This window comes from Ciconia boyciana, chromosome 2 (assembly GCF_034638445.1).
Source record: "Ciconia boyciana chromosome 2, ASM3463844v1, whole genome shotgun sequence".
NCBI classification, from domain to species: domain Eukaryota; kingdom Metazoa; phylum Chordata; class Aves; order Ciconiiformes; family Ciconiidae; genus Ciconia; species Ciconia boyciana.
The window spans coordinates 74,118,879-74,146,096 of record NC_132935.1 but is presented as its reverse complement, the minus strand read 5'-3'; the positions used below and the strand labels follow the sequence as shown (position 1 = coordinate 74,146,096).

At 39.4% G+C, this 27,218-nt stretch overlaps 1 protein-coding gene across 13 annotated transcripts in view; it reads left to right on the top strand.

The window, feature by feature from the left end:
• The window catches only part of FHOD3 (formin homology 2 domain containing 3), a 414,659-nt gene that overhangs the window by 186,127 nt on the left and 201,314 nt on the right, over nt 1–27,218 (top strand). For all 13 annotated transcript variants that reach the window (XM_072852997.1, XM_072852996.1, XM_072852995.1 and 10 more), the window contains exons 4-5: nt 7,996–8,063; nt 23,794–23,899. In XM_072852997.1, coding sequence (XP_072709098.1) covers nt 7,996–8,063; nt 23,794–23,899 — 174 coding nt within the window. The remainder of the gene's footprint in view (nt 1–7,995; nt 8,064–23,793; nt 23,900–27,218) is intronic.

Sequence of the window (27,218 nt, the reverse complement as noted above, 5' to 3'; positions counted from 1 at the left end):
TTTATCTATATGTTGGTAATGAATCTCAAGCATTGACTAATACATTGAACCAAGGGTGCAGGAGTCTCCAGGACATTCAGGAAGGATGTGTTCAGAAAGAAAAGGACCTACCCTGAAAGGATGATTTCTCTCTCTTTGTTTTACACAAATGAATCAGTTTCTCACTCAGTCTTTCCATGCTTCTTAATTCTTAACTTTAGCTCTCTGTAGGTGATTGTTTAAGCATTACTGCTTTCTTTAAGCATTATTGTTTTCTATTAGTGGCACTCCAGACCTTCCCCTCTTGAGCTGTCTGTTCTCCCTCTTACTCCCCCCTGCTCTTCTCTACTTCTCTTTGCGTTGTTTCTCTGTTGTTGCATGTCTCTGATTCCTCATCCTCAGGGTCATTGTTTTTCTCCTCGGTCCTCTGGAGTTTTCTTATTTTTACTCATTTTCCTGCAAATGATTTAATCTCATTTCATATCTCTTGGAAATACAGGAGTGAGAATCAGGGTACACTTCATGGAGAGGACGCTTGCACCTGGAGGAGTGGATACATTTGTCACTGAATTTAAATGTATAATTGTTCTTGTGCTGACAGTTTTATGTTAATTCCCTTGTGATAGAAGTTAGGACGTTTGGTGCTTCAGAGAAACATTCAAAAAAGGTTAGCTCCAATCCTTCTTCCCAAAGTGGGGTTTCTGCCCTGTGTGCTCTCCCTGTGGAAATCCACGGGACTGTTTTTGCCGGTAGCTGCTTGCAGCAGCAGAAAAGCAGACTTCTGCCCTTGAAGAAGGAGGAAACTCCTTAAGCGCGAGCGTTCAGAATTGCTCTGAAGTGCTGGCTGTACTGGGTATTTTTAATTCCCAGTGGAGATCCCACCATGGGTTCTCCCTGCTTGCCTGTCCAAACCCACAGGCTCCCTGGGGTTTGCACGTGGCTCTTTGCACCCTCTGCTTTAAGCCTCTGCCAGCATGGCTTTAGGGTATGAGACAGGAAAGGATGTCCAAGACTATTTTGTGGCTTTCCCTCCTCCTGCTTCCCACCTGTGGGTCCTTTACAGAGAAAGGGAATAAGGATGCAGGCTTGAAGGGGAGCTCTTCTCATGTGCAGGCGTAATAGGATCCTCTCCCCACAAAGTATCCCCCTCTCCCAGTGGGGGCAAAGGACCCTGCTCGCTGAGGGGACCCACTGTCCCAGATAATTAGCTCAGCAGCTGCTGTGTGTCTGAATGAAAAGGAGGGGAGGGAGGTTTTGCTCTGACGGGGAGCCGGGGCGGCATTCCTTGGAGGCAGCCTGCACATTCCTCCAAAGCAGTCGGTGCTGACGGTGTCGTGGGCTCGGCGTTGTGTGGCCAGGCTTCCCGAATTTTATACGCAACCACTTGCTTGGCCTTGGGTCCTTTGTTGTGGGAAAAACTTCCTCACTAAGTGCTAACCATTTACCCCTGGATCAGTGGGAGAATATATAGCTTGAGTTCACGTGTGACATATTGTGCTAATTAAGGCATAACAAGCTATTGATAGAGAGAAAATAAGATCAGATTCAGAGAAAAAATGAAGATTTGTAATATGCAAAATGAAGTAATCTCAGCAGAAGCAGCAATTGTGTTAATGCAGTAGTGGGCGATGTGCCCGTGAACGAATCCCTTCTCCGTGTGTTTTCTAAGGGGTCCGGGAGGAAAAGGAGCATGCCTTGCCTGGCCAACATATTTATGACTAGCTTTTGTGGACAAAAGCAAAACTAAAGCATCCTGGCTTGTATCAGAAATAGTGTGGCCAGCAGGAGTAGGGAAGTGATTGTCCCCCTGTACTTGGCACTGGTGAGGCTGCACCTCGAGTGCTGTGTTCAGTTTTGGGCCCCCCACTACAAGAGAGACATTGAGGTGCTGGAGCGTGTCCAGAGAAGGGCAACGAAGCTGGTGAAGGGTCTAGAGCACAAGTCTGATGAGAAGGGGCTAAGAGAACTGGGGCTGTTTAGCCTGGAGAAAAGGAGGCTGAGGGGAGACCTTATTGCTCTCTACAGCTACCTGAAAGGAGGTTGTAGCGAGGTGGGGGTCGGTCTCTTCTCCCAGGTAACAAGTGATAGGGCAAGAGGAAGCGGCCTCAGGTTGCACCAGGAGAGGTTTAGACTGGATATTGGGAAAAATTTCTTCATGTAAAGGGTTGTCAAGCATTGGAACAGGCTGCCCAGGGAAGTGGCTGAGTCACCATCCCTGGAGGTATTTGAAAGACGTGTAGATGTGGTGCTTAGGGACATGGTTTAGTGGTGGACTTGGCATTGTTAGGTTTACAGTTGGACTCGATGATCTTAAAGGTCTTTTCCAACCTATTCTTGGCACAGGACCAGGTCTTTTCTTAGAGGACTGCTTTAATTTTTTTGACATACAGTGAAAGACTGGCACACTGCACTAATTAGTTTTATATACAGTTGTTTCATAGATCTGCAGCACTATATGTACCTGTGGACTCATTCAAGAACCCAGTGAAGTATACCAGGCTGCCTCCTGAAGCCTGTTCACAGGATTGGACCTGTATGCCTGACTTCTTGTTGTGCTGCTCAAATTTTTACCCAGTTTTATAATTGTGTAAATTCATTCAGATAGAATAACACCCATTTAAAATTGTAATAGTGTAGTAATAAATTTGGAAGTGTGGTAGTTGGCATTCACAGAAAGAGGGGTTTTTTATTGTTATAAACTTTGTTCTTTAATTCCCCCCCCCACACCCCCCATTAGTGCTGGTGGAAACCTAAGCAGTTCATTTAAATTCTAAAAGACTATTACTGTTACTTCTATCACTAATACTTCTTCCTAGTAAGCACTTAAAATAATGTTTTATTCATTGTTGCAGCGACAAGTGTTAAGTTTCTAAGTACTAGTCAGTTTGCAAGTGGCTACTGGAAGCCAGAGAATATTGCTACTTCTGTCCCATGCAAGGATTTTAGAAATGAATGGCAGGAAATGTTTCAAATGTCATTTAATTAGATCTGCACCAGGTACCCTGCTAATGTAATCAAATGTGGAGTTAATCTCCCTTTTATGTTTTTGTAAGGAAAGGAGCTTCATCTTGAAATTATAGTTTAAAGAAAAGAGGCATGGATGGGAGACATGGAGGTCATTCAGGCAGCAGCAAGTGAAGCAGAGCAACTCCCATTTGTGCTCAGCCAGATGTTCACGAGCCTTTGCCAATAGCTCAAAAGGCTGATGCTACATAAATTACTATATCCCAGGGACTAATTCAATGGGTGTGATGGAAGAGGAAGGGAGGAGGATGGTACCCTGTCGGTCAGAGGTCAGTTGTAACACATGGGACTGAACTAAGCAATACTCAGCCAGTTCTGTTTTTTCTTTTATTATTGTGGATTGAAAACACTCATTTTCCCATAGAAAGCAGAAAAAAAATCAAAACTTTCATTAAGAATATAAAGACCCATTATGATTTTCTTTAAAAAGTCCCTTTTCCCATGTAGTCGAAAGAGTTGAATACCCAATGAAATTTGCACCTCTGACGGTTGTCTTTGAAAATATAGAATCCCCTTTGAAAGCTACTGTGGTCCAATAAAATAAAGATCTTTAAAGGCTTCTCTCGCTTTCTGAAAAGATGCTGATTGCCAACCAAACTGCCTCTACTCCACCACCACGTTTGTACCAAATTCACCTAGAGAAATCCCTTTTCACCTAGCATGAGTTGTTTTCCTTTCCTCTCTAGGAGAGTTATTTTTACAAAAGTAAAAGCAAACAAAAACCCAGAGTAATAAATATTGGTTTCCTTTTGGAGCGTAAAGCCTTCTCTCAACCAAAGTGCTGCTGTTGGAAGAAAATAGGCACTTGTAGGTTGCTACCTCTCACACGTGTCTGTCTGTATCACAAGCCTGGTTATCTTTGCCGCTCTGCCTGTAGAAAGAAGTGGTGAGCTAAGGGACTCTCTTTGCCTTTCAAGGATATACACCTACCCGTTATGACGTGAAGGATAATTTAACAAATGTGACTTTTACTTGTTACAGAAAGGTAAATAAAACTTAAGCCTGTACCAGTACCTGGTTTTCTATCAGATAGTTTCAAAAGAGTTGACTCTGATTTTTGAATGCTTGAGGTTGGTAGTGCTGATGCTTTTTAATTTCTCAGGATGTCCTACAGTCTACAAATAAAAAGCAGGGTTTCAAGGTTAATGAGGGACCAACTCGGCATCCCAAACAGCATTGCTCAATCAGTGGGAAGCCCATGGAGGGACAGAGTGCCTTTTCTTTCATAAAATAAAGAAATAAGCAGTGCCCTCTAGCGTTAGTTAACGTCAGAGGGAACCACCAGGAGAATTTTCTATCATCTAGGTATCTGCAATTAAACCTAATTCACAGCCGCAGATGCAGCTCTTTATTTCTTGAAGAAAAGTAGTAAAAAAGAACTGCAATAGCATAACTGATCAGGACATAACTGTCAGAAATGCAGTCGTCAATAGGTAGATACAGTCAGATATCTCAAACATCCTGACTTGTTTTATCTTCTCTAATCTTGAATTGTATGAGTGTAGTATGTCTCCAACCTGTACCTGACCTGGGGAAGGATGGCAGATGTGTTTTACCAAAGGGCCAGAGACTCGTGAAGTTTCAGGGAGAGGTGTAGCAGCGAGTGTTCCTGCTTGAAGTTCAGAGATTCAGTTTCGGACATAAAGCAGTCCTTGTGCATGTATTCAAGCTTATCTACAACACATTATAACAAGGCAGTGAGCAGGTAGGTCTTTTGGGCTGTCCTTGGAGCACCTCAGAATTTTTTTGTTCTGGTGATAGTAGCAAGCTGGACTCCTGTTTCAGAGCCATCGGCATCATTTGTTTCAGTTAAAGTCAACTCTGCTAGGAATACACTGTGGGAATTACAGTCTGTGCTTTATCATGTAAGTCTATTTCTCGGTCTGTTTAAAAGAGGGCAACGCTTTAAATTGCTAATGTAAAACAGCGAGCGTTAAAAAGGATTTGCTATCTCGTTTCTGAATTGTCTTCACTGTGAAAACATCGTAAGCAAATGAGCCTTTCCCTCTGTTTTTTTCATTTGATTTTCTACCATAGAAAAAGAGCTTACGAGTGATTATTGTCTTTCAGTTTCTGCTGATGCATTTTCATAGCCTTGGTTGCAGCCTGGGGCTTTTGGGATGAGCCCCGAGGTCCCTGTGGTGTTAAAGTTAATGTTGACAAATGGGAATCCTGTAAGGCTTTGAGAGCATCTTACCGAGTGTCCCTGAGCTGTAATCTGGTGTATGCATTTATCATTTTCTGAAAAACAACACACAGAACTACAATAGAAGTACAGGCTTTTATAAGGGGACCCATGCAGTACCTTGGCTTACTCAGGCTTTCCTGCCCTGGGTGAGGTTCACCCTGGACTGCGGTTTTTGAAACCAAAACATCTACTGATGTAGCATGACTCCGAGGAGTGACCTTCTAACTTTCCTCCTTGGGTTATGCTCTGTGAATGTTTCTGATAGCTGCCAGCACTACAAGAAGCGGGTGCCAAGACTTACGTAGACAGTCCGTATATTGCCCATGTGTAAGAATATCAGGTGAAGAGGTTAGGAACTTATATTTCTGGGCTGATTCAACAAGATTAGCTCCACATGAGGAGGGATCTGCAGATGTACATTGTCTCTGTGTAGATTGCTGCGCCCTGGTAGTAGTCAGAAATGAGATGTCTTACCTGGACCATTGCTCCTCAAGAGGGGTGTCAGACCAGCTCAAGCATTTGCGATACGTGCTGCTGTCTTTGTTGCCACTGCAGTTGCCAAACTTGATACTTCCAGTAGTTATTGATTCTTCAGCTCTAATGATAGACCCCTTTTTGACCTGCAGTTAATAACTTCTGTCCTCTTTGCTACATGTGAGCAGGGAGAGCGTTGTTTCTGCTGATTGCCAAGGATGATGTTATGCTCTGTGAAAAGACCAAGAAGAAAAATGTTCAGCATTGTTCCTCTGAGACGTACCAAAAATCTGCACGCACCAATGAAAGCAACCAGCATTATGGTATCATAACAATGGTTCATTAGGACTTTACCCTGGACTGGAATGGTGATTGTTCCTGTTTAAGACCAAGACCAACAGATGGCATTTGTTAGGACATTGATATTTATGTACAAAGTTGCCAGCACTAGAAGAAGTGGTGCCTCTCTTAATTAAGATGATAATGTACTGCCTTGTTTGGAGAGATTCAGCTTGTAATGATGCCGGTGAATTATGAATAGAGGGAAATTAGTAATAACAAATGCCAGATGGAGGTATCTTTCAAAGAGGAATATTTTGTGTAATATGGCATGTAAAGTTGACAGAACGGGTCTTAAAAGACCTTTATTGTTCCTTAAGCTTTCCTGACAAAATGACTCTTTATCCTGCCAAGAAATGTAGTTTCACATGCCAGTGCGTTTTTAAGCGAGAGTAATTAAAGTATGCCTCTAAGTTTATGGCTGGAAGCAGAATCCGTTCCTTCAGTGTTTTGTCAGGAATCTATAAACAGTGCAATGAAGGAGACAACTTATAACAACAATAGTTTTGCCAATTCTACACGTTCTGCCTTTGAAATCAGATGCAATTAGGGATGAACAAAACTACTTTCAAAGTTTACCAAAAAAAAGTGTAAGTTTTTCTGAAGTTCTACCTCACATTTTTCCTTTGGTTGAAGATGACTGTTGGGAATAAGAAATGTTTTTCTAAAATTAAACCCTACTTTCTTTGATTGAAGTAAAAAATGATTACTGAGTTATAAATGCATTGAATCCTCAAATGCTAGGCCTCTTTTGTAACTTCCTGAGAGAGGGAAATAAAATTTAATTTGATTTTGTAGTGTACAGTGGTAATTAAAAGAGAAATAGACAAGGGAAAGTAAGAAATAAAACTTTGGGGTTTGATATTTCCTTTTCTCATAAGAATATTCCTGCTCCATGGGTATTCCAGCTTAGATCTCATGACCTGCTGGCCGCTGTCCATTGCAGAGAAGGTCCTTTCATGATGATCTGTGGGTGAGGCAAAGAGTGTCATGGGAGGTGACGGTGAAGATTTGATTTTTCTTTGTAATTGTCCTCAGATTGCATTAGTGTAATAAAATATAATTTAGGACTGTGGAAGTGTTGTATGTAGTCTCTCTCTGACAGATATGCCAAACGTAGTAGACCAGGAAGACTTGAAGAGCATACCTTCTGCTCCATCCATGCATAGTCACAAATCACTTCCAAGTACACAATAATAAACTTGAGATGTACAGTCCAAGACTTCTTCCAAAGGCACAAACATTGTGACGGGGTTCAGAAAGATAGCAGAGGAGTTGCTTTTGTCTTCTTTAAATTATTTCTATGTGTATGCATTAGTAGGGGAATAAATGAAGTAATATATTTCAGTATTGGGTCATGAAAAGAAGGCTTCTGCTTCATTTAGAAAAAGATCAAGATCAGTTTTCATGAGAATAAAACACTGTTTTGAATTATGCTTAGAACAGACTGTCCGACTATTTCTGGTATTAACGTTCATTGCCATTGCAGAAAGGATTTAACAATAGAAAGATGAGAACATGAGAAAAGAATGTCTAGAGGGAAGGCAGTCAAGGATGGGATTCAATGGCTCTAGCTTTGATAACAAAAGCAAAGAGTGCTCTCGCTTGAGTCTTTTGAGACTAATCTGGTACTTTCAATAAACCCTAAATTTACCTTAATGCAGAAAGAGCAGTATTTCTAGGCATTTTCAAAACCTCCTTAGAGCATTGTTTCTCACTGATCTTGTTGAAGCTATTGTGAATTTACCTGGGAGATGCCGTCTGAAATTATGGACAACTAAACCCTGGTTTTACTTGCACTTTCTTAATGAACAAGTCCTATATATATATGAAACAAAGCTGCTTTTTTTAACAGCAGTCTACCTAATGGGAAATGGGCACTAGGAGTCTTCCACTCCAACTCTTTTGAAACCTGTACAACTTTTTGCCACGTTGTCAGTTTTGTTTATGCTGAACTTCTTTCTGTTGTCTTTTTTTTTTTCTCCCCCCAGAAAAACTTTACAATTCCAATGGACGAGAGCTGAGACGGGCACTTTTCTCCTTGAAACAAATATTTCAGGTGAGCAAATAATGGCTGTCCATTCTGTGATTTGAACATGAATTGAATTTATTTTTTTAATGTAGGGAATAACTTAACAGTTTCTGACAAAAGAGAATTTTAAGACTTCATTTGTAATGTGCAATTAGCCAATTGCTTCTTAGGGTCTTTTCTCTTTATGGTCTACAAGCCTTCCCCTGTTCCTTCAGTCTGTCAGAAGGCAGGACCAGATGTGGAGTAATGGCAGAGTTAGTGCTTGGAATCTGCCAGGAAAGGACGGAAGAAAATTGGGACTCTTAGATGGAAACTTAGGCTGCTCGTTAGACAGTGGCATAGTTCTGTATTGGGAAGACTGGGAGGGGGATGTGAAAAGAGGAGCTAGGAAACCACGGGTTGGGGTAATGGCCCAACATTGGCCTAATAATTGACAAATAGACTAGGTTTAAGCCATGTCAAAAACTGAAAAAGGATGTGAGAGACATGCAACAGATCTGATGAGGAACCAAGATGTAGTGGGAGAGCTCTGAAGATGTTAGAATTTAGATTGAGGTTAGAGGAAATGATTTATTGATTAGCCAAAAAGATACTTCATAGAGCTGAGGGGAGGGTATGGTAGTGACTGATCGGTTTAAGTTTAAGGAAAGGCATGGATTTGAATGTGAGTGTTCGTTATGGAAGAGACCTGGAATCAGAAGGATTTTGGGTCCCATGGGGAAGTAGCTGATGTGATAGACAAGTGGTGTGGATGATAAGAAAGTAAATGGAATGAAAAGCTTGGATTTCAGATTGGTTTTGCTGGATAAGGAGAAGGACTGGTGAAAGTTGCAGGACTGGAAGGAAACTTGTTGGAGAGAACAGGTCAGGAAAAGTGAAAAGAAAACGTTGGTGAGAACTAGAGGATACTGCCAATATGATCCTAAAATGGAATTCAGAATGTCATTCCATTTCTATCAGTAAATATAAGTGAAATCAATAAGAAAAGCACCTCTCCTCCTTTACTAATGGATCCAAATGGAGGATGACAACCTAGAATGTTTTTCAGCTACAATAGGTAGGTGCAAGGGTTTCAAGCTGTTAGTTTAGCATTTTTTGCTTTGTTTTAAATAGACATTTATTCTAAGAAGAATAACAATGTTTAACAATTCTGCAAGACTGCAGAATTCCAAATTTCCAAAACACACAATGCTTTTTGCAGGTTTCAAAGTTAAGCATTCAGAATTTAGAAAATGCTGGAATTAAGATTTTCTGAAGAATAGGGGTAAATGGTGAAAGGTGGACCACTTAATGGAAAATTTTGGTAGTTGAAGATGTCTTCTGGTCAGAAAAAAGTCCTTGAATTTTGAAATTTTTGGACAAAGAAAGGAGTTCCAGCTCCAAAACAGTCTGGTCATCTCATGGCCACAGATTGGGAAAAACAGTGTCTCTTCAAGGCATTCCCAGGGAAAGACTGTTTGAGAGTCACAATGATGCAAGTTGCATTTCCCTGTGAGCTGGCCAAGTGGGTGGACTGTGTGCTCGGAGGAAATTAGGCAGATTTCCAAGAGTCTTCTCTGCTTTCTACTCTTTTTGTTCACCTCAACTGTTTCTGGGAAGTATTTGTATTTCTCTGAATTTATGTATTCCACAGGTTAATCTGAGTCCTCACACATATTTAGCAGCGAGTGCTAAGCCTCTCTTCCCACCCATTCTGCACCTCCCATACCTCCCATCATGACTTTTCCCAGTTTGGGTATTCATAAATGTTCTCTTCCATGTAGGTTATTTGAAGTCTAGTAGCTATTTCTGAGGACATAGTGCTCAGTACTTTCAGTGAACACACCAGTAAGATCTCTGTCTTCTAGCTGATCAGCTGTTTTCATGGAAATGTTCTTTAAATATTTATCCTAATAAATTTAATTGGAGTTGACTGGGTTGAAGAGCAATGAGAGAGAAGGGAAAAGCAATGCACACAAACCCATATCTGTGTATGAATTTAGTTTTTAAGTGCAGCCTGTCTGACATTTTCAGAACATAATTTTCCTTGAAGAATTTGACTTCTCTGATTCCTAATGTATGTAATACGGAAAGGAATTTGGAAATTATCTGGTACCACTTTACGTAGCTACTTCTGGTAGAACTGTGGCTGTTTGTTGAAGAAACGTACCCTTCGAAAAATCTTCATATACCCTCAAAATACAGGTTCTCATTAGTGCATAATTGAGAATTCTTCCTCAAGCTGGAAAGCATTCATATCGTATACTCAAGTATTTGAGGTAGTACACGTCAAACTGGAAAATGAGACCCTGTATGTTGTAAACTCCTGTTTACCTGTCAACTTCATTGTCCTTAACAACAGTTACCGGCATTGCTAAGGGCATCTTTTGAGTATGATTTTAGTTTATCTCATAATGAACCATGAGAGAGAATGTAAGATGATTTTTATATCTGTTTTAGAAAGAAAAGCTATTTCAATTTTTTAGTTAAGAAAAATACAAGTTAATATTATAAGGTTATATTATCGACGAAACACTATTGTCCAAAAGGTCCTACCTAATTTATTTTTTAGTCTATGACATTAAAGTATGTCAGCATTAGAAATCTATCAGTATGTTAAAAGTTTTCTTAAAAGTATATTTTTCAACATAAATATCTGTTTGATTTTGTTTCTCATTATATTTAGTATTTTAAATTCCTTTAGAGTATAGTATTTTGGAAATAAAATGTTGACTTCAAAACCAGTCTTTATTTTAATTTTAACAAATTTTCAGTGTGTTATGGAGACTTCATCATGTCTTTAACTGCCAAGACAGTTCGTAACACCATGTTTTTATAATCATTTCATCATAGCTGAGTTAATTTGGCACAGTTCTGTGTCAGTATCATTTTTAATTTGAAGAGCTTCAAGGTAACGTGCAGTCTCTTATTTGCATTAAGTGGGAACAAGCCCAAGTTTTACATCAAATATGAATTCCAAATAGTCGGAGCTCTTGGTTTTTCACGCGAGGCCTCAGCGAAGCTTAGCAGTGTTTGGCAAAAGCAATGTCTTTGTTTCAAATTTTAAATGAAAGATTAATTTGGCAATTCTAAACTTGGAATTTCTCTTTGGTTTCTTCTGGTGGGCTGGTTTTGGCAAAATGATAAAGGTTATGTGGAGCATTTTTCTTTGACAGTAATGCCATTCTGTTCTTGTCATTCATTCTGAAGGGTTAAGATAGCCACACTCATCATGTGTTGCTGGACTGTACTGCAGTATTCTTCTTCTGATTTACCAGTATACTTTTTGATGATCAAACTTAGGGAATAAGGAAAGTAATGTTCAGACTAGAAGTATATGAAGCACTTGACCTTAAAAGAACTGGAAAAAGATACGCAGATATAATTGACAACCTGTTGGAGTACAGTTTAGCTCCCTTTGAATGTATTTTCTGACAGACTTCTGAGTTGCCTGGTTCTTGAGTTTATCAGAGATTCATGAATTTTGTGCAAAGTGCTAAAACCTCCCAAAGGTATCCGGGGCGGAATCCAGCTGAACATGGCACTTAAAATCAGGGTCAAAAAACATTCTTGTATTTCCTGATTGTGATAGCGTGAGAGGGATAAAAATACAGCTACTTAAAACATTTAATTCAATATCAATCTTAAAAGCAGAAAAATTGGATACGAGCACTCTAATATATGTAAATAGTGCTGTGCAATTTACATGATATTAAAAAAGTTTATTTAACAAGATGTCTGATACAACTAGATAAAGCAGGCATGTTTTAGAACCTATAAACAAAAGTGTGCCTTGCAGTTACAAAGCATTACAAAGCATAGTTTCAAATCATGCTGATTGCATCATTTCAAAATATGAAATAACTGGATAAGAATATGGTGTTGTAAGAAAAATAAGAAAGCTATAAAGCATGTTTCAAGTCTGTTGAATTCTATAATCATGTGTAAATCTGCTTCTTAAAGCTTTGGAAAATATTTTTACTCAATCAATGCGTTAGGTTTTCTGGAAAGCAGACCTAAAGGGTATATTTGAAAGCGCTAAGGAAAAAAGCCAGTTTTCTTTTAGGACTGTTTTCCCCACTAAGTGTCATTTGACAAGTGCAGGAGATCTCCCACTATTTTTCTTGAGGAGCCTAGATTCCCATTTTGTGTTGTGATCAGAATATCAAGCAACATAGTTACAAAATTCTCTTACATAATTTTCGTCTATTGTTGAGAAATTCATTAATCATTGAACAATTGAGCTTTGTGTAAAACGTCACAAAGAACAGCTATGTAGGGGCCCTGGAAACATTAACTAGAAGGTGTTTGGATAGACACAATCTTATCAGTGAGTGAAATCAAATGTCACACACTTCAGCTGCTAAGGAGTCATCAATCATCCTTAGGAGAGCAGAAGGAGTATTCTGTGTTTGCCCCATTGATCTCAAGGAAGGGGGCTGTTCCTTCCCCTCTTGCAAGCATGACTGATGACTCCTTAGGGTTTGAAGCTGTGTGACACTTGATTTAGGGGCTGCTGTCATCACTTGTGAGGCAGGCTGCCACCTCTCCCCTTTAAGAGCCCTCTTGGAAGGGTTCTTGATTAAGTCATGACAAAGAGAGAAACCTTCATTTCCTTCCCAAATTCAATGTTATTTTTACCTGGTGGGTGAGTAGGTGGATGGACTGTGGTAAACAGAGACAGCGACAGCAGGACTTTTTTGTTCATTTCCTGGTAAATGCTTTGTCTTTATAGGGAGAGGCAACCAAAGCTTTTCTGACTAATGATTGTATAGATTAATCTGATACCGAGGTGTGACTTATTTTTGCTTGCTTCTTGCACTCACAGGGAAAAAAAAGTTATCTGGGGAAAAAGATTCTGTAATTATCTGCACCTTCATTAACTGAAATAATAAAATATTTGAAGCAGAAAGTTACTTCCAAATGGTTCAACCTGCTGAAATAGTAGTAGAGTTTCTTCTCCATGTTTTCTTTCTTTCAACCTGCTTTAAGTATCGTAGTACAGCTCAGTTCCCTCTCCTGAAAGACAGAATGCATCAGTTTATTGCTCTGTACAACCCAAACAGGTAGCCCACTATTTTCAGTGATCGAACTTGATAGTAACTCTGGGATCTTTCTCAGGTGAACGTGGCATCACGGAACTGCAAGGTTAAGTGCAGTGAGAGCACTAGAAGCAAGCATTATAGTGTCATAGTAAGATGTCTTTCTACCTGCAGCTCCCTCATCTGATGCAGGAATCAGGCAGGTTATGTGAAAGTAGTGAAGTTAATGACTAAAGTTGCTGAAGAAGCAAAACACCTTGTTCAGAGTAAAGGGGAGACAGAACTTCCCTGGCGAAGATGGTAGTGAAGGTCAGGCAGGATCACAATAATTTGGTCTTGGTGAGTGAAGAAAGCAGACTTCAAGTAAGAACATAGGTGTGGCATGGGAGCAACTTTGATGTGCAGGCTAAGCACCCTTCCCTCTCTAAATTTTAATTTGTCTTTAATCAACTTAAGACATGAGTGATTCTTTGGGGATCTCAGTTACATCCACTGAAGATACCTTTGTTTTCGTCTTAGCAGTGCAAACTTCTATTTCCTTCCCTACATGTAAGTGCCAATATGTATCTTTTACAGACTGATTATCTATCAGAAAAGTTTAAACATGAAAGACTGCAGGCTGATTTTTCTTCTTGGTCTTCTAAGAATTTGTTGTATGTATCCAAAAGGAAGAAAACTCTTTATGAAGGGAAACCGAAAATCTTAAAGGACCAATTCTTCATTCATACACAAATGAGACACATCTCACTAAGGAAGAAAAAGTAATAAATTAATGGGAAATGGATGGTAATAAATGATGTATTGGACCTTGATAAAATAATACAAATACAAGCTGAAAGTTTTCAGGTTTTAAATGTATCCTTTTTTCATGGATGCCCAATAGGAAAGAGCAATTATTCTAAGAAGTTACTTTAATTTCACTAGACAAGACTACTTTTTTAAAAAAGGAAAAAAATAAGAGATTGCTAAGAAAGTTTTAAACATTTAAATCCTTTCATAAATGTATGCAGTATTTGTTGTCTACCTTCTACCATACTTTTTCTTCTGTTTTTGTTGGCTGGAACTTGATGCTCTAAACATACATTAACTGTGTCTAATAGACACTGATTTGACTCTGAGGAATCTCAGTAAATCTAATAAAGCAGGATTTGATTCTTATCTATTACTTATTTCCTCAAGATTTTTTTTTATGTGCTGCAGGATAGCTACTGGGATAGCTACATGGCTAATGCTGGATATCTTGGGTATCTGCATACCTGTCATTTGAGAAATTTGAGAAAGACTTTGAGAAGTCTTTGCATTACTGAAAAGTTATTCATACAAATGTCTTGTTTCAAGTTTTATGTAATTTTAAAAATTTGGACAGATTTAAAAAAATCCAAAGATGTCTCTGGATTACTCTTTCAGATTAGAGTACTTCCCAATATCCTCAAGCTTGAAGAATTTCTGTCTGTAAGAGAATTGCATATTTGTTTCAAGGTATTAAATACTGGATATGTTTTTACGTGTTTTAATTTGTAAAGTAACGTTAAGTATTGAAACATTTATTTTGCCCCCATGTATTCTTTCAACTGTCCAAAAGAAACTGCAGAAAGGCATACAATTTAAAACATGTCCCTACATAAAGGAGGTGTGAAATAATAAGTGTTGCAGCTTCTCTGCTTTGCTAACAGGAAACACTGGCAAATACTGTATTTTTTTTGCTGGTGTTTTTAGCGCAGTACAAAATGTGTTCTTGAGAAACAACAGAATATTTATTTTCTGGACTGAGGGTATTTCAGAAGGGAGACTACAGGGGATTAATGGCTGTAAATCAAACACTTTACTTTTGGGTGAATTTCTGTATCTCTTTATTGGGGCCAAGGTGGAAATCCATAATAAGGAATAGCATGGTCTGTATTTGAAATGTTTTCATCTTGGAATGATTTTTTTTTTTTTTAATGCTTTAATGGCATAGTGTTATTGCTGGCATTTGGTGATTGCTACTTAGGCAACTGACTTATGGTAAGGGTATGCAACGGAATTGATTACCTGAGAGTGAATTTTCATTGTAATCATCACTAGAAGCCAAACTGTGCATTGCAGGTTGCTTAAATGTATTACCCCACTGAAAGTAAAGGGGGATGGTCATTTCTGTGCATGCTGTTGTAAAATGTTGCTCCATGTTAATAGATGCGAGAATAGGAAAAAAGGGAACAGTGTAAAAATACCGATGTCTTTATATCACGTTGTGGTCATGCTTCTACATAGATGTACATGTAATGAGTTGGGGAGGTGTAAAGGCTGGGGTAGAGAAGCAAATAAGGAGTGTGGAGTCAGCACGGAGGGGCATAGGGAAAAGCTTGCAGGGCAGAGGAGTGGAAGCTGTGGCACAGCCAGTGCGGGCAGTAAAGCGGTTGAAGTGCATTTGCAATCAACAGAGGTAGCCAGGGGAAGGAGCTTCCATTGAGGGACAAACTACCTGCTTGGTCCCTGTCAAACCCTTCACCACTAAAATGCTTCTGCCACTGCCTCAGTTACCTCTAGCAGCTGACTGCAGTTTTGGGACAACCCAGTCCAGGGCACCCTTGTTCTCAAGGAGTTACTCTCTTAGGTGTGCTGGTGGGAGCGTGGGGGAAGGAAGACAGCAACTGAACTTGCCTAGCGTCCTTATCTTGGGGTAGTTTCTGGGTTGCCAAGTATCAGGGAGTGAAAATACTTGTCTTAGAGAGATGGACAGCAGAAGACTCTCCTTCTGCTACCCCTGAGAGCTGTGTTTGGTTCATCTTCTAAAAGTAGTGTCCTGACTCAAAATAGAGCAGACGTTTCATGGTTTAATACTAGACTTGCCTGCTTAACCACCAGCTCATCTGGTGCATACACAGAATTGTTTTGTAGCTGCTTAAGTAATTTAGGTTGAAATGGCAATACAGTCTTGAGGGACTCATAGGACTTGAGTTTATGTATGTATGTGTATATATATATATGGGCGTGTGTGTATGTTTTTGGAATGATTTCTTTCCAGATTTGTTTGCAATAGATGACTTGGCTTTTAAAATGGACTGAAATAAACAGTGACAATTGAATTAGATAGTATCAGGCACTTCTGGATTGGCAATCTAGTATTTTAATTATATCAATAATTTTGGAGTCCAAAGAACAGAACTATAGTTTAAAGTGTGGGAAAGTAACTATAAATTATATCTTGGCGGTCCATGCTCCTTCAATCACTTCCTGACTATGTTTACTCAGTTTTCAAGCCAAAATGAGCTTTTCTAACTGCAAACATTGCAAGCCAATCTTGGATCTATAAAATGCAACCTGTTGCTTAGCCAGTAAAAAAGCTGGACTACAGAAATGATCTGGGATTTCTGTTTCTAATAGAGCACAGCATAACTTTTTTGTTACTACATCATTGTAGTCTTGTCAATGGGAGTAATTATTTTGCTGGTAACTTTAGCAGATGTGATGCATACTGAAGGCAGGTAGCAATAGTTAAAAATATTCTTGTGGAGACTTTATTGTGGTGTATTTCTAATGTAGACTCTGGGGTCGCAGAGCTAGGCAGCTGAAAGGAGGGCTGAGAGGAAGTGGCTGTTAATTTTCCATTGCTACTGGAGCAGAGCATCGTACAAGCATTTGAAATTATATGGGGAACCTGTGGACATGAAGGCTTTCAGGTAATGGAAGTGCATTCTGGTCGTAGTCCTGCACTGCCACATTGCTACTACTGCCCAGGGCAGTCAGGTTAAGAGCAAGCTATGAGGTTGTTTTGGAGGTTTTTTTGTATACATGAGGGTTTGCCAGAGCCAGAGGAATACTTAGGAAAGAAGATCAGTAGATTTCTATTCACCTTGCACTATTAGGAGTAGGAAGGGTGGAATAAGGACCTACCCATCATTGATGCTACTGCTGACAGAAACATGGATTTTATCATTCTGCCTTTATTCGCTTAGTAACAGAGGAGGCTTTTCAAGTATATTGGGCAATAGTCCTGCATTTTACTTTTTTGTGGTGGAGCGCCAGATGTATTGTCATTTGAGGTTTATGCCAGCAAAAGCCTGCAGTCGCGCGTGGTTTGCTCTTTGACCTGCCTCCTCCTTCCTCCCTTTCCTCACCAGTTGGCTGCTGTCCCTCTGCTGCTAATTTACATCCCCAAATGAATGAAGTCTAATCCTTAATCCTCCTAAAACCAGCTGAACTTTGTGATCCTATCTTGACTTTGCAGGAGATTCAAAAAAAAAGAAAGAGTGAAAAAATGTCTTTTCAATTCTAAAAAGGGTGGCCATCATGTATATTTTGGGGGGGGAGCTTTCTGCGAGTGCGCTGGCATTTTAGTTTTCCATGTATTTTCCTTGTTACTTTATTTTTTCCACATTGAGCATAATCATCTGGGGTTTCTATTTCAGTTCTGCCTCCTTGCCATGCAGCGTATATTCCCGGCAGGGGAATCTGAGGAAGAGGGGTTTCCAAGGAGACCTTGCTCCAATGTATTAATGTAGAGTGGGGACAGCACACTTTCCCAGCATACAATTTGATAGATGAACATAGCAATGAATAGAGATTTCCCTGGCTCCCCCTTTTAAAAAGTAGTAATTTTTATTTCTGGAGCCGGGCAGTGTCTGAATGAGCCGTGCCCTTTCTGCCTGTAGGACTCTGTATTGGTGTGCTGCCAGCATCTTGTCCCACAAGATTTCAGGCAGCAGAGGAGGATGCTCCTCCACTTTGAATCCAGTCAGGTTTACATTTCTCCTCTTACGCTACATTGCATGGTGAATTGGCAATATTCATCTTGTCTTTTGTGTGGGTGAATTATCACAATGTTAAAATGTGAACGCAGTATATCCTTGTGAAGTTACCGGTTTTGGTCTACAGACAAAATCGGAGCTGGCCTGAGAATCAGAGTTTAAACCTCTCTTAGTAGGGATGTTGTAGAGTGACAGAGCAGAGAGGGAATCTCTTCCTCAGACAGAGGGTGAAGTGCATCAACTGCTGGAGCTCAGTGTGGGTTGAGTCCCCTCCTGTAAGCCCATAGGCAAAGCTTAGCAAGAAGATTCTCGTGGTTATGACTGGTACCCTGGCTGCCTGTGCTGCTCTCGCTTCTAGGCTGGATTATTGCAATTTTTGCATTTTGGAAAGTTTGGTCGGTACAGAATGTGATTGCTGGCTCACTCAGTAATGTGTCATGTGGAGAGCACAGGCTGGGGAACCCCGTGGTTCCTTATTTAAAGAAATGAACGTTATAAAATGTGCCATGTTTAACTTTGTAACAGAAGAAGAAGAGAATTGTATGGCATAGGATTAAATATGGGAATGCTCAAGCAACCAGAAACAATGGGATAGTTTATGAAAGGACAGGAAAAAAACATAAAAATGAGGTTCTCTGTGGTGGAAACCTCATAGACAAGCATCTTGTTATGATTTCTTGGAAAGACAGTATTCTGCACAGCTGTGAGCCACGTAAGAGAGAAGTATGTATGTGCATATCCAAATGTGAATATTCAGTTACTAATGCAGTTTCCCCAAATACTTGGAATAGAGCTTTCACCAGTGCTTGTTAGTTTAAAAAAAAAAAAAAAAAATTGTTAAAAAAACCTTGCCCTTGAGAAACTGTGTTCCAAAGCCTTGATTCTTATTAGGAAGCAAAGCAACTTTCTTGTGGAAGAAAAATAATCATGCTTTGGGTAAAAGTTTTCAAACGTATGGCCCACAGAAATAGCAGGCTTCAGAAAGATTTATCTTTAATGGTTTGTAAACCATTTATCTTTGTACGTGGAAGCTGCACATCAGATAAGATGCATTCTTGCAAAGTGCCGTTCGTTGAAAAAAAGTCTTCGGTCTCCGCCTTCAGATAAGACCCTGCAAAACTGCATTAGAGAATATGTCAAATGGTACAGAGACAGGAGAACGGGTGGGAAAGAAGGGAATCCTGCCTACACTTCTTATCCTGCTAGTGGCACATGAGCTACTGTGTAGACTGCTTGATCACAGGGTTTGTGGGGTCTTTTTAATAGCTAGACTGAGTTATGCAGGTGGAAATATTTGTGCATTTTGTCAACCACATAAGCAAGCTTTAAACCCACCAGTTTGGATATAGTTAATGTCTTTTTCATTATACGTTGGACAAAAATAGAGTTCTATTACAAAGCGACATACACTATCTTGTTTTTTCTTCCTTCTGAGATGCCTGAAGAAAGAAGAGACGCGATCTATACCAAATCCGTGAATGAACATGTAAAATAGAGTTATCTGATGAGGCCGCTGGTATCTTTTCATAAAGACTTTAAGTAGCCAGCCTTTGTGTCCCTGCACAATCTTTACGGTTGCAGGAGCTTAGCAGGAAGCTTAGAGAGCTTTGCCTGTGTTTTGCTGCTTTTCTCATCAGTGCTTTAATGCCTGCTGATTAAGAGGTCATAAATCTTCATGATATTAGCGGAGGAGGCCATTTCCATAGCAAATGACAATCTTTCCCTGTCTCCTTTTAACTGTTATCACACACATGCGACAGCTACTTGTACATATCATTGTCACACACACCATATATTCCGTACAATGAATGCTGTTTTCCTGGAAACCTGAAACTCTTACCGCTGCTAGAGAGTAGCCTTTACTCTTGAGGTCACCTAACTTGGCAAGTCAGTGAGTTAATGGGTCTGAAAAGATTATCCTAGATCAAAATTGATGTAAACATTCTCCTTTCAATGTAGAACGTATGGGCTTGGATGCCTTTCATCTTTCTTTGCACATTCCAGATGTTTGCTTCTTTCCTCTCATCATATATACATGATGGGGTAGATAATGTACTGAGTTCATATTTATGTCTAGAGCATGATGTGTTTGTACTCCACTTCATTACACCTTCTTTTTCCCTTTTATTTGGGAAAGGAGAAGAACCTTAAAAGCCTTTTTTAATTCAGGTTTGATTTGTTTATTCAGTGCTTTCCAAAAGCAGTCTGGTTAGAGTCCCTCGTCCTCTTCATTTCCTCTGCAGTTCCCCTGCAATATACCTCCTTTCAGTCAAGGATGACTCTATGCTGTAGTGGTTTACTCCTTCGGCTGCTTTGAAAAAGTTCCAGAAGGCAGATCTCACAATTTGCTTTAGGAAGGTCCTTGTTTAAAAAAAAAATAAATAAATCACCAACATAAAACAGATCTTTAGCATTAGGTGTTTTGAGAATTAAATGCTAATTTTTCCCCAGGTGATACTCTACTGTGCATTCACATCTTAAAGTTATAAAGGGTATTTCAGTTTTTATCTTTCACTGAATGTCAACAGCCCTTAATGGCTCTGTGCCGTTAAAAATTTTCTTTTGTTTTTGGGTTCGACCTGAAGGTCTCTAAAGCTGAACTACTGTTCACTTCTATAGCAGAGGTACAATTTTTTTTATCATCCGAATGTCTTTTATGTTTCCCAAACAGACATGTTAGGTCTATTAACAAATGTCAGGATCCGCAGACCACAGTTATTCCTCCTTTTTCCTGTTTTTTCCAGTCTTGCTTATTTGACTGTGGGTCAATGCAGAATAGCTTGCTTTGTTTTTTTTTTCTTCTCAACTCAAGGATGATGCAAACACAGTTGATACAAAATCAAAATGTCTACTCAAGTATCAGCTAAAGGTATTTAAAGAACAAGGAAGTGTGCTCTGGGCTAGGACACCATTACCAACTGAAGAAAGGATTGTGGTTATTTCACTCAGTAGTTTATATTGTTATATATCTTGTTTCTCTTAAATTAGACAATGGTGTTGTCCAATAAAATATGCATCTATTTTTCATCAGATTTGTAGAAAAACTATTTTGTAGGATGCTTTCCCCACAGCTTTCTTGATTCTGCACTATGCTACTGATTTCTGTTGGTTTTTCTAAATTCTGCATACTCCTGTCCTTTCTGCCCCTTTGCCCTTGCTCCCACTGCTGTCCACTCTGGGTAGGGGAAACTTGGCACCTACTCTCTTTAGTAGCAGGGAATTTTTAACCATTGACCTTGGCATACAGTGTAACTTACTTTCTAGATATGCAGACTCCTTGTGAATTACCATGGCATGTAGCCTTAGTGTGCCTGAACCCTGACAAATTACAGGGATATGTTCCTCTCTTTTGAGTTTTAGGAGAAACAAGATTCAAAATTCTTGAAGAACATTATATTACTCAAGTTTCTTTGAGTTAAAACACCATATACAAAGGGGGATGTATGACAGGGAGCAGTTGCCTGGCTCTGAGGGGTGGCCAGGGAGGAGACTCCTCTGGGGTCTCTGGGTATGGTTCTCCCTCCCGGCTCTGTTGGAGGTGGCTCTCCATCATACAAGGTGAACTTGAACGTTACTTGCTATCCAGTGTGATTTGGATCTGTGTATTGCATGCATGCATATTTATTTCTGTGTTTATTTGTAGTTGCTCTATTTTAAATCAAGTACCCCAGGTTTGGGGGGAAGGAACCTGAGATATGGCTTTGATCATCAGAAAGTGTTTTATGTCGTGTCCCTTTGTTCCAGGGCTCCAGTTGTTGTAAAATGTTGTTCTGGAAGTTCACCCTGTGGATTTTGGCATGACTTGCTGCACACATTAACTTGAGATAAATTGTTTCAGAATTAAGTGTTTGGTTCTCTCAGTGATGGCGTTTGGGAAGGGCTTTGCCAAAGGCCACTGCTCAGGGTGGGACAGGCAGAGGTCCACGTGTCCTGGCTGACCATGCCCCTTCCTAGACCCCTGTCCCGTGCATTGGGACGTGCTCTTTAGGTTGGCAGCTTGGCCAAAGGTACAGCAACCTCCACACCAGCCAAAGGTCCCCTGCTGTAAAAAGGTCCTTAGCTGCTCAATGTAAACGGCCATCTTAATTCTTCAGTTCTCTTCTGGAACAGCAAAGGGAATTCCTTGGTAGGCTGCAGTGGAGGGGGATCTGTGCATGCACCTTTAAAACACCGTTACGTACAACAGAGGAAATCAGAAGTAATTAGTCTACCTGTATTAACAGGTAGATTGTCTGTGTACTCTTCCTCTACTAGTAATCCAGTCATGTTTTGAGTATGGCAGATGGATAGATAGAGGAAATTTGTCATCTTCGTAAAATTGAGTGCTTGTGTCTGTAGTTCCCTGGTCTGACATGGAAGTTTGTAAACTTCCTAGCTCTTCAGAAAACATTATCAAGGAGTTTATCTATCTAAAGAAAAAAATAACACCCTCAAAAAATAAAACATTGAGATTAACAAATAAATAAAATTTTTATCTGAAGCATGCACAGCAGTGGATTTTATCTTGTGTATTTTGGGGTTTTACAATATACTTTTGCAAAGATGTGGGGAATGATTGTATGCTTCCTCTTTATATACTTTTTAAAGGATAACTCGCCTTTATCATGTGATAAATGTGTGTATCTATACATGACTGTAAAATATATATTTAAATTGTTTTAACAAATTTGACCTTCTCCTGAAACATTAAACAGATTTTTCTCATAATTTCTACATTTCTTATGAATTGCTAGATCACCTTACAATTTTAAATATCCCATTTGGTCAGCCTTTAAGAATTGTGTAACTTAGCTCTGGTGGAAGAAGGAAATTCATAAGAAATAATCTGTCAGGCCGAAAGAACTTTGCAGTAAGTGAATTGTCACACTAAAAGGGACTTGATTATTTTATTTCCCTTGGCAGTTTTGTAAGCATATGCAGAAATCACTCTCAACAAAACTGTCTACTGTCTGGATCTTGGCTTCTCAGTGCTGTGTTACTGGAAAGCTGAAATTTCTATCTAACACACTGTTGTGTATGAAAAGATATATTAAAAATAATCAAAAGAAGGGTCTCAGCAAATATGATTATTTTGTCCACAGAGTACTTCTCTTTCTCTTTAATTTTAGTATTTTAAATTGGGTTTGTGCCTAATTGGTATGGCTAATTCATTACGTGCTGTTTAATCAAGTTTTTAGCAGCCTTTTGTTTATCTACATGAGCCTCCTGTAAGAGGAGGTGGCAAGCTTTAGATATGGTGCTCTATAGTCCCCTGGCATAGCATTACACATGTAGCACCCAGAAAAGCCCTGCTCTCCCTGGTATGTGATATGGGGTCATTCTGCTGCACTGAGTGAAAGACTGATGATTAAAAAAAAAACCAATGAGTTGCTTTAACAAGTTTAACTGGCATCAAATATTAAGGAGTATTTTCTCTTACATTCACTGTGTTTTCCATCGTAGTGTGGGAATGTTATCTACTAGTGTTCTTATATTCAACCCTATACTTTCCCGTTCTAAATATAATGAATTAATATTATGTTAAAATAATGTATATAGTATTACATTGCAATAAACACCAATTTTAAAAGTTTTGTTGTATGTACTTCAAATACTGAAACTGGAATTATGCTAAGGCATATAGATGGCCTTCTCTTGTTCATACTGACACTTTAAGGCTTTAAGGATGTCTGTTTATGTGATATGAGGAGATTTTAATATCAGGTAGAGTGTCTGCAAGCCTTTAATGAAAAAATCAAAAGTCATGTTTTACGGATATTAGTCTTGCGTAGTTGACTTAAAGGTAAATGCTTGTTTTTTCTTGCTTTGCATCAATGTATTTAATTCTGGTTTTAAAATTCTGAATTTCTGCCTCTGGTCTTCTATATAACAACTTTCATATCAACTTGCTTACAGCATCTGAAGCATAAAGTCAAATGTTGCAGGCATGCATTTGGTTTTACATTATGATATGTCCTGTTTCTTTGTCTTTCAAAATTCTAATGCAGCTTTTCCTTTCTCCTGTGGCAGGATGACAAGGACTTGGTTCATGAATTTGTTGTCGCTGAAGGTCTGACTTGCTTAATCAAAGTGGGAGCAGAGGCTGACCAGAATTATCAGAACTACATCCTGAGAGGTAAAGGAAATGTGTCCAAAAGTTGTTTTCATTGCTCTGAAGCTCTCACAGGTCTGCTGCAACTTGCCATGTTAAGTGTCTCGGAACACATTTCTCAGTTTGGTCCCGATTCTTGCATGTTATGCAGGAAAATTAAGGGGGGATTAATACTAACCACTGAGCAGGATGAATTGGAAAATTCCAATATTGATAGTCTCTCCATTGTCAGCTTTTCTTGTACATTATACTGAAAATCCGTAATTGTAAGAAAGAAAAGGTGTTCTAAAGCTTTCACCGGATAATTGTAAATGTCAAAGGGCACAGAGCAAAATAACTTCCTGGAGTGGGATTAGTAGCTCTGGCGTAAACGGCGAGACGGTCATACCTTAACGTCAGTTGACTGGAAAAAATTTTTAGCTGTCTCATATTTTGGAGTTAAACAGGTAATCAGAGGTTTACATTCTGTTCTTTGCACTTAAAAGATAACTGGCAAAGGTAGGGTTTGGAGAGTGGTGCAGAAAAGGTGTGTTATGGGATTAGAAAGCCGATTTACTGAATTGTGGCCCAAATGGATGCGTGCGATTTTCATCTAACCAGGAAACCCAGGCTACAAATTGCGAGAGTTCCTTCAGTATTTTGAGGGGTTATGAGCGAGGGGAGAACAGTCACACCAAGGGATCTTTGCTGCTGGATGATCTCACAGTAAATAGAGTGCTAATGAATGCATAGTTGTGGTGGATTGCTCATTTGAATTTTCTTAGACTGACGTATATAGCTGTCTTCAAAAATGTCACTTTGATGTATTTAGCTGCCAAAACTCAGACTGCAAATTGAGGAGTAAAACAAATACAAAAATAAGAAGGATTTTGTAAGAACCAGAAGTGCTAAGTTATTGGAAGCAAGGATGCAAATAGTAAGTGTGGCTTCATGTGAAGAACTTGAAGATTAGACTGTATAAATACCAGCTTTTGGGAGTGTATAAGAAACCAAACCAGTACCACAAATTATGTTCTATGTCAGTAGTTGTACTGACATAGATATAAATGTATTTGAGTAGTAGCTTGTATAAACTCAAAAGTAAAAGACTATTAACTGCAATGAAACTAGACAAGGACACAGAAACATGTGAAAGAAAAGAGAAATTCTTTACAGCTGAAAGAAGTGGTTTCTGGGAGGAAACTGGCCATAGATGCTGTCAGAAAATTCAGACTAGAAGCAAGCAAAATAAAGGTGATGTATAGGACAGTCTGGCCTTCAGTCTAGGGTTTTACTCCTTTATCAGCTCAGCATTCATCTAGCGTGGCTGGATGACGTCTTTGCCCTTCAGCTGGGTTTTGCAGTCAAATACTGAAAATTCAAAATAAGGAAGCCTGATAGGTGTTTACTCTACCTGAATATCCAAGTGGCTTCATAAGCCAAACACTGGATAGCCCTGCAGCTCTTCTGCTCCAATGTCAAATAAGGTCCAGGGCACTGAGCCTCACAGTTGACAGAATGATCTGCTGATACCAGAGAAGTCAGTCACATCTGAGTGATCTCACTACACTATTGCACATGCCTTCATCGTACTGAGATCTCATTTGACATCATCCAGGTATGGATTGAGAAGAATTAAAACTTCCTTCCACATTGAGGGCTTTTTCTTGTTACTAGGATATACCCTAAAGCATCCAGAATTCAGGGAGATCACAGTGGTCTCTTTCTTGTTGTGGCTTCTCTAGTTGTGCGATGTTTAAGAGCTTGGTGTCCATGGTCTGAAGTTAGAGATGTTCCACTGAATTCAATGAATGATAAAAGAGAGCCTTAGTGCCGATGTCCACCACATCATAATAAGGAAACTGCAAACTCATCTTGTTACATTGTTGTTAACAAGTGGTCGCAGCTTGTTCAAAATAAATATAAAACAAACAAACTACCACCACCAACAACAAAAACTAACCATATGGAAGTAAGCCATAGAGCTAAAACCTTTATTTTAAGAAGATGCTTTTAGGGATTGGTGTCTTCTGAAATCAGGTCTTTTTTTCCCTCTATTTTGCTGGTGCGAGAAGCTGAAGTTTCTCTCTGGGTAGTGTGTCCTAGCATCTATTACAATAATATGAATTTTCTATATCACGTGGGTTTTATTTCAGGAATTAATGTCTTGATTGTCTTTCAGGAAGTTCAAAGCTTGTTACAACTCCAAGATTATGTCAGCTGGTTTGCAGTTCCAGGAGCCAGCATGTACTTTCTGAATAGGTCTGCATGTGCAATGAGATAAAGATAGGTTTGGTAGCCAGACAATCTTATCCAAATACATTGAGGAGGGTGCTGAAAAGAAACATTAAATACGTCATATAAGAGTGTTTTTCTGGTATATTATTTTTGGATGACCATAGCGATTGGTTGGATTTTTTTATGACAGTTGTGTGTGTTATTGCAGTGCTGCATTTTACGAAACTTGGAGTACTTAGTGAATAGGTTAATAAATTTCACTGAAGATATATCATAGTTAGCACTGAGGTGGTCCCATAAGCTTTAAACTCAGTACTAAGTTACGGAGACTTAAAAAAAAAAAAAAGTTGTCTTTGTCTAGAATTTTTGTGCCTTACTGCTGTGGTGTCCTTGTCCTGCAGTTCCTTTTGGAGTGAAATATATCCTCCTTATTTTCACTGCATTTAACTTGAATCATAAAGGGATGTGATTTCTCCTTAGTTCCGTATTCGGGCTGCATTTCCCCAGCACCTTTGGTGTAATTCACCAGAGGTGTTTTCCTCTTGTGATCCTAACCCGGCTTGCAGGGCTTGTGACAGACAGTAAATGGCAGCCTTAGGCACACATTTCTGCCTCCAAGGCTCGCCCATGTGGGGCTGCCTGTCTTGACTGAGAAGTTTCCAAGTGTTTCCTCTGAACTTGTTTGCCTGTACTCTTCAAGAAATAGCTTTGGACCTAGGAGGCAAAATAGGTTGGAACTATATTTATACATAAGGGTTGTAGGTGGTTCAGTGCGTTCCCAGGTACAAGTTATTTCTTGAGGACATTGCTTTCCTTTTTCTAAAGGTCTGCGTTGTTTCACTCTAATGTTTCCTGGTTGTGAATTTCTGCTTAGTGGTTTTGACTTGGTTCAAGCCAGACCGAGCTGCCAAAAAAATGACTAAATATGAGTCACAAAAGTTTGAGTTACTTTAATGGGTAAATGAAGAGAAGGGTAAGTGTGGCTTTTACATACAATACTGAGAAATCCAGACAGTTTATTGTTGAGTGCTAAGGAGTGACTGTTTATTTCTGCTTGCGTTCCCTGAGCTAGGGTTGTTTGACAGTACCTTTCCCAAAGTGTTCCCTGTTGTCACAGTATAGTGTA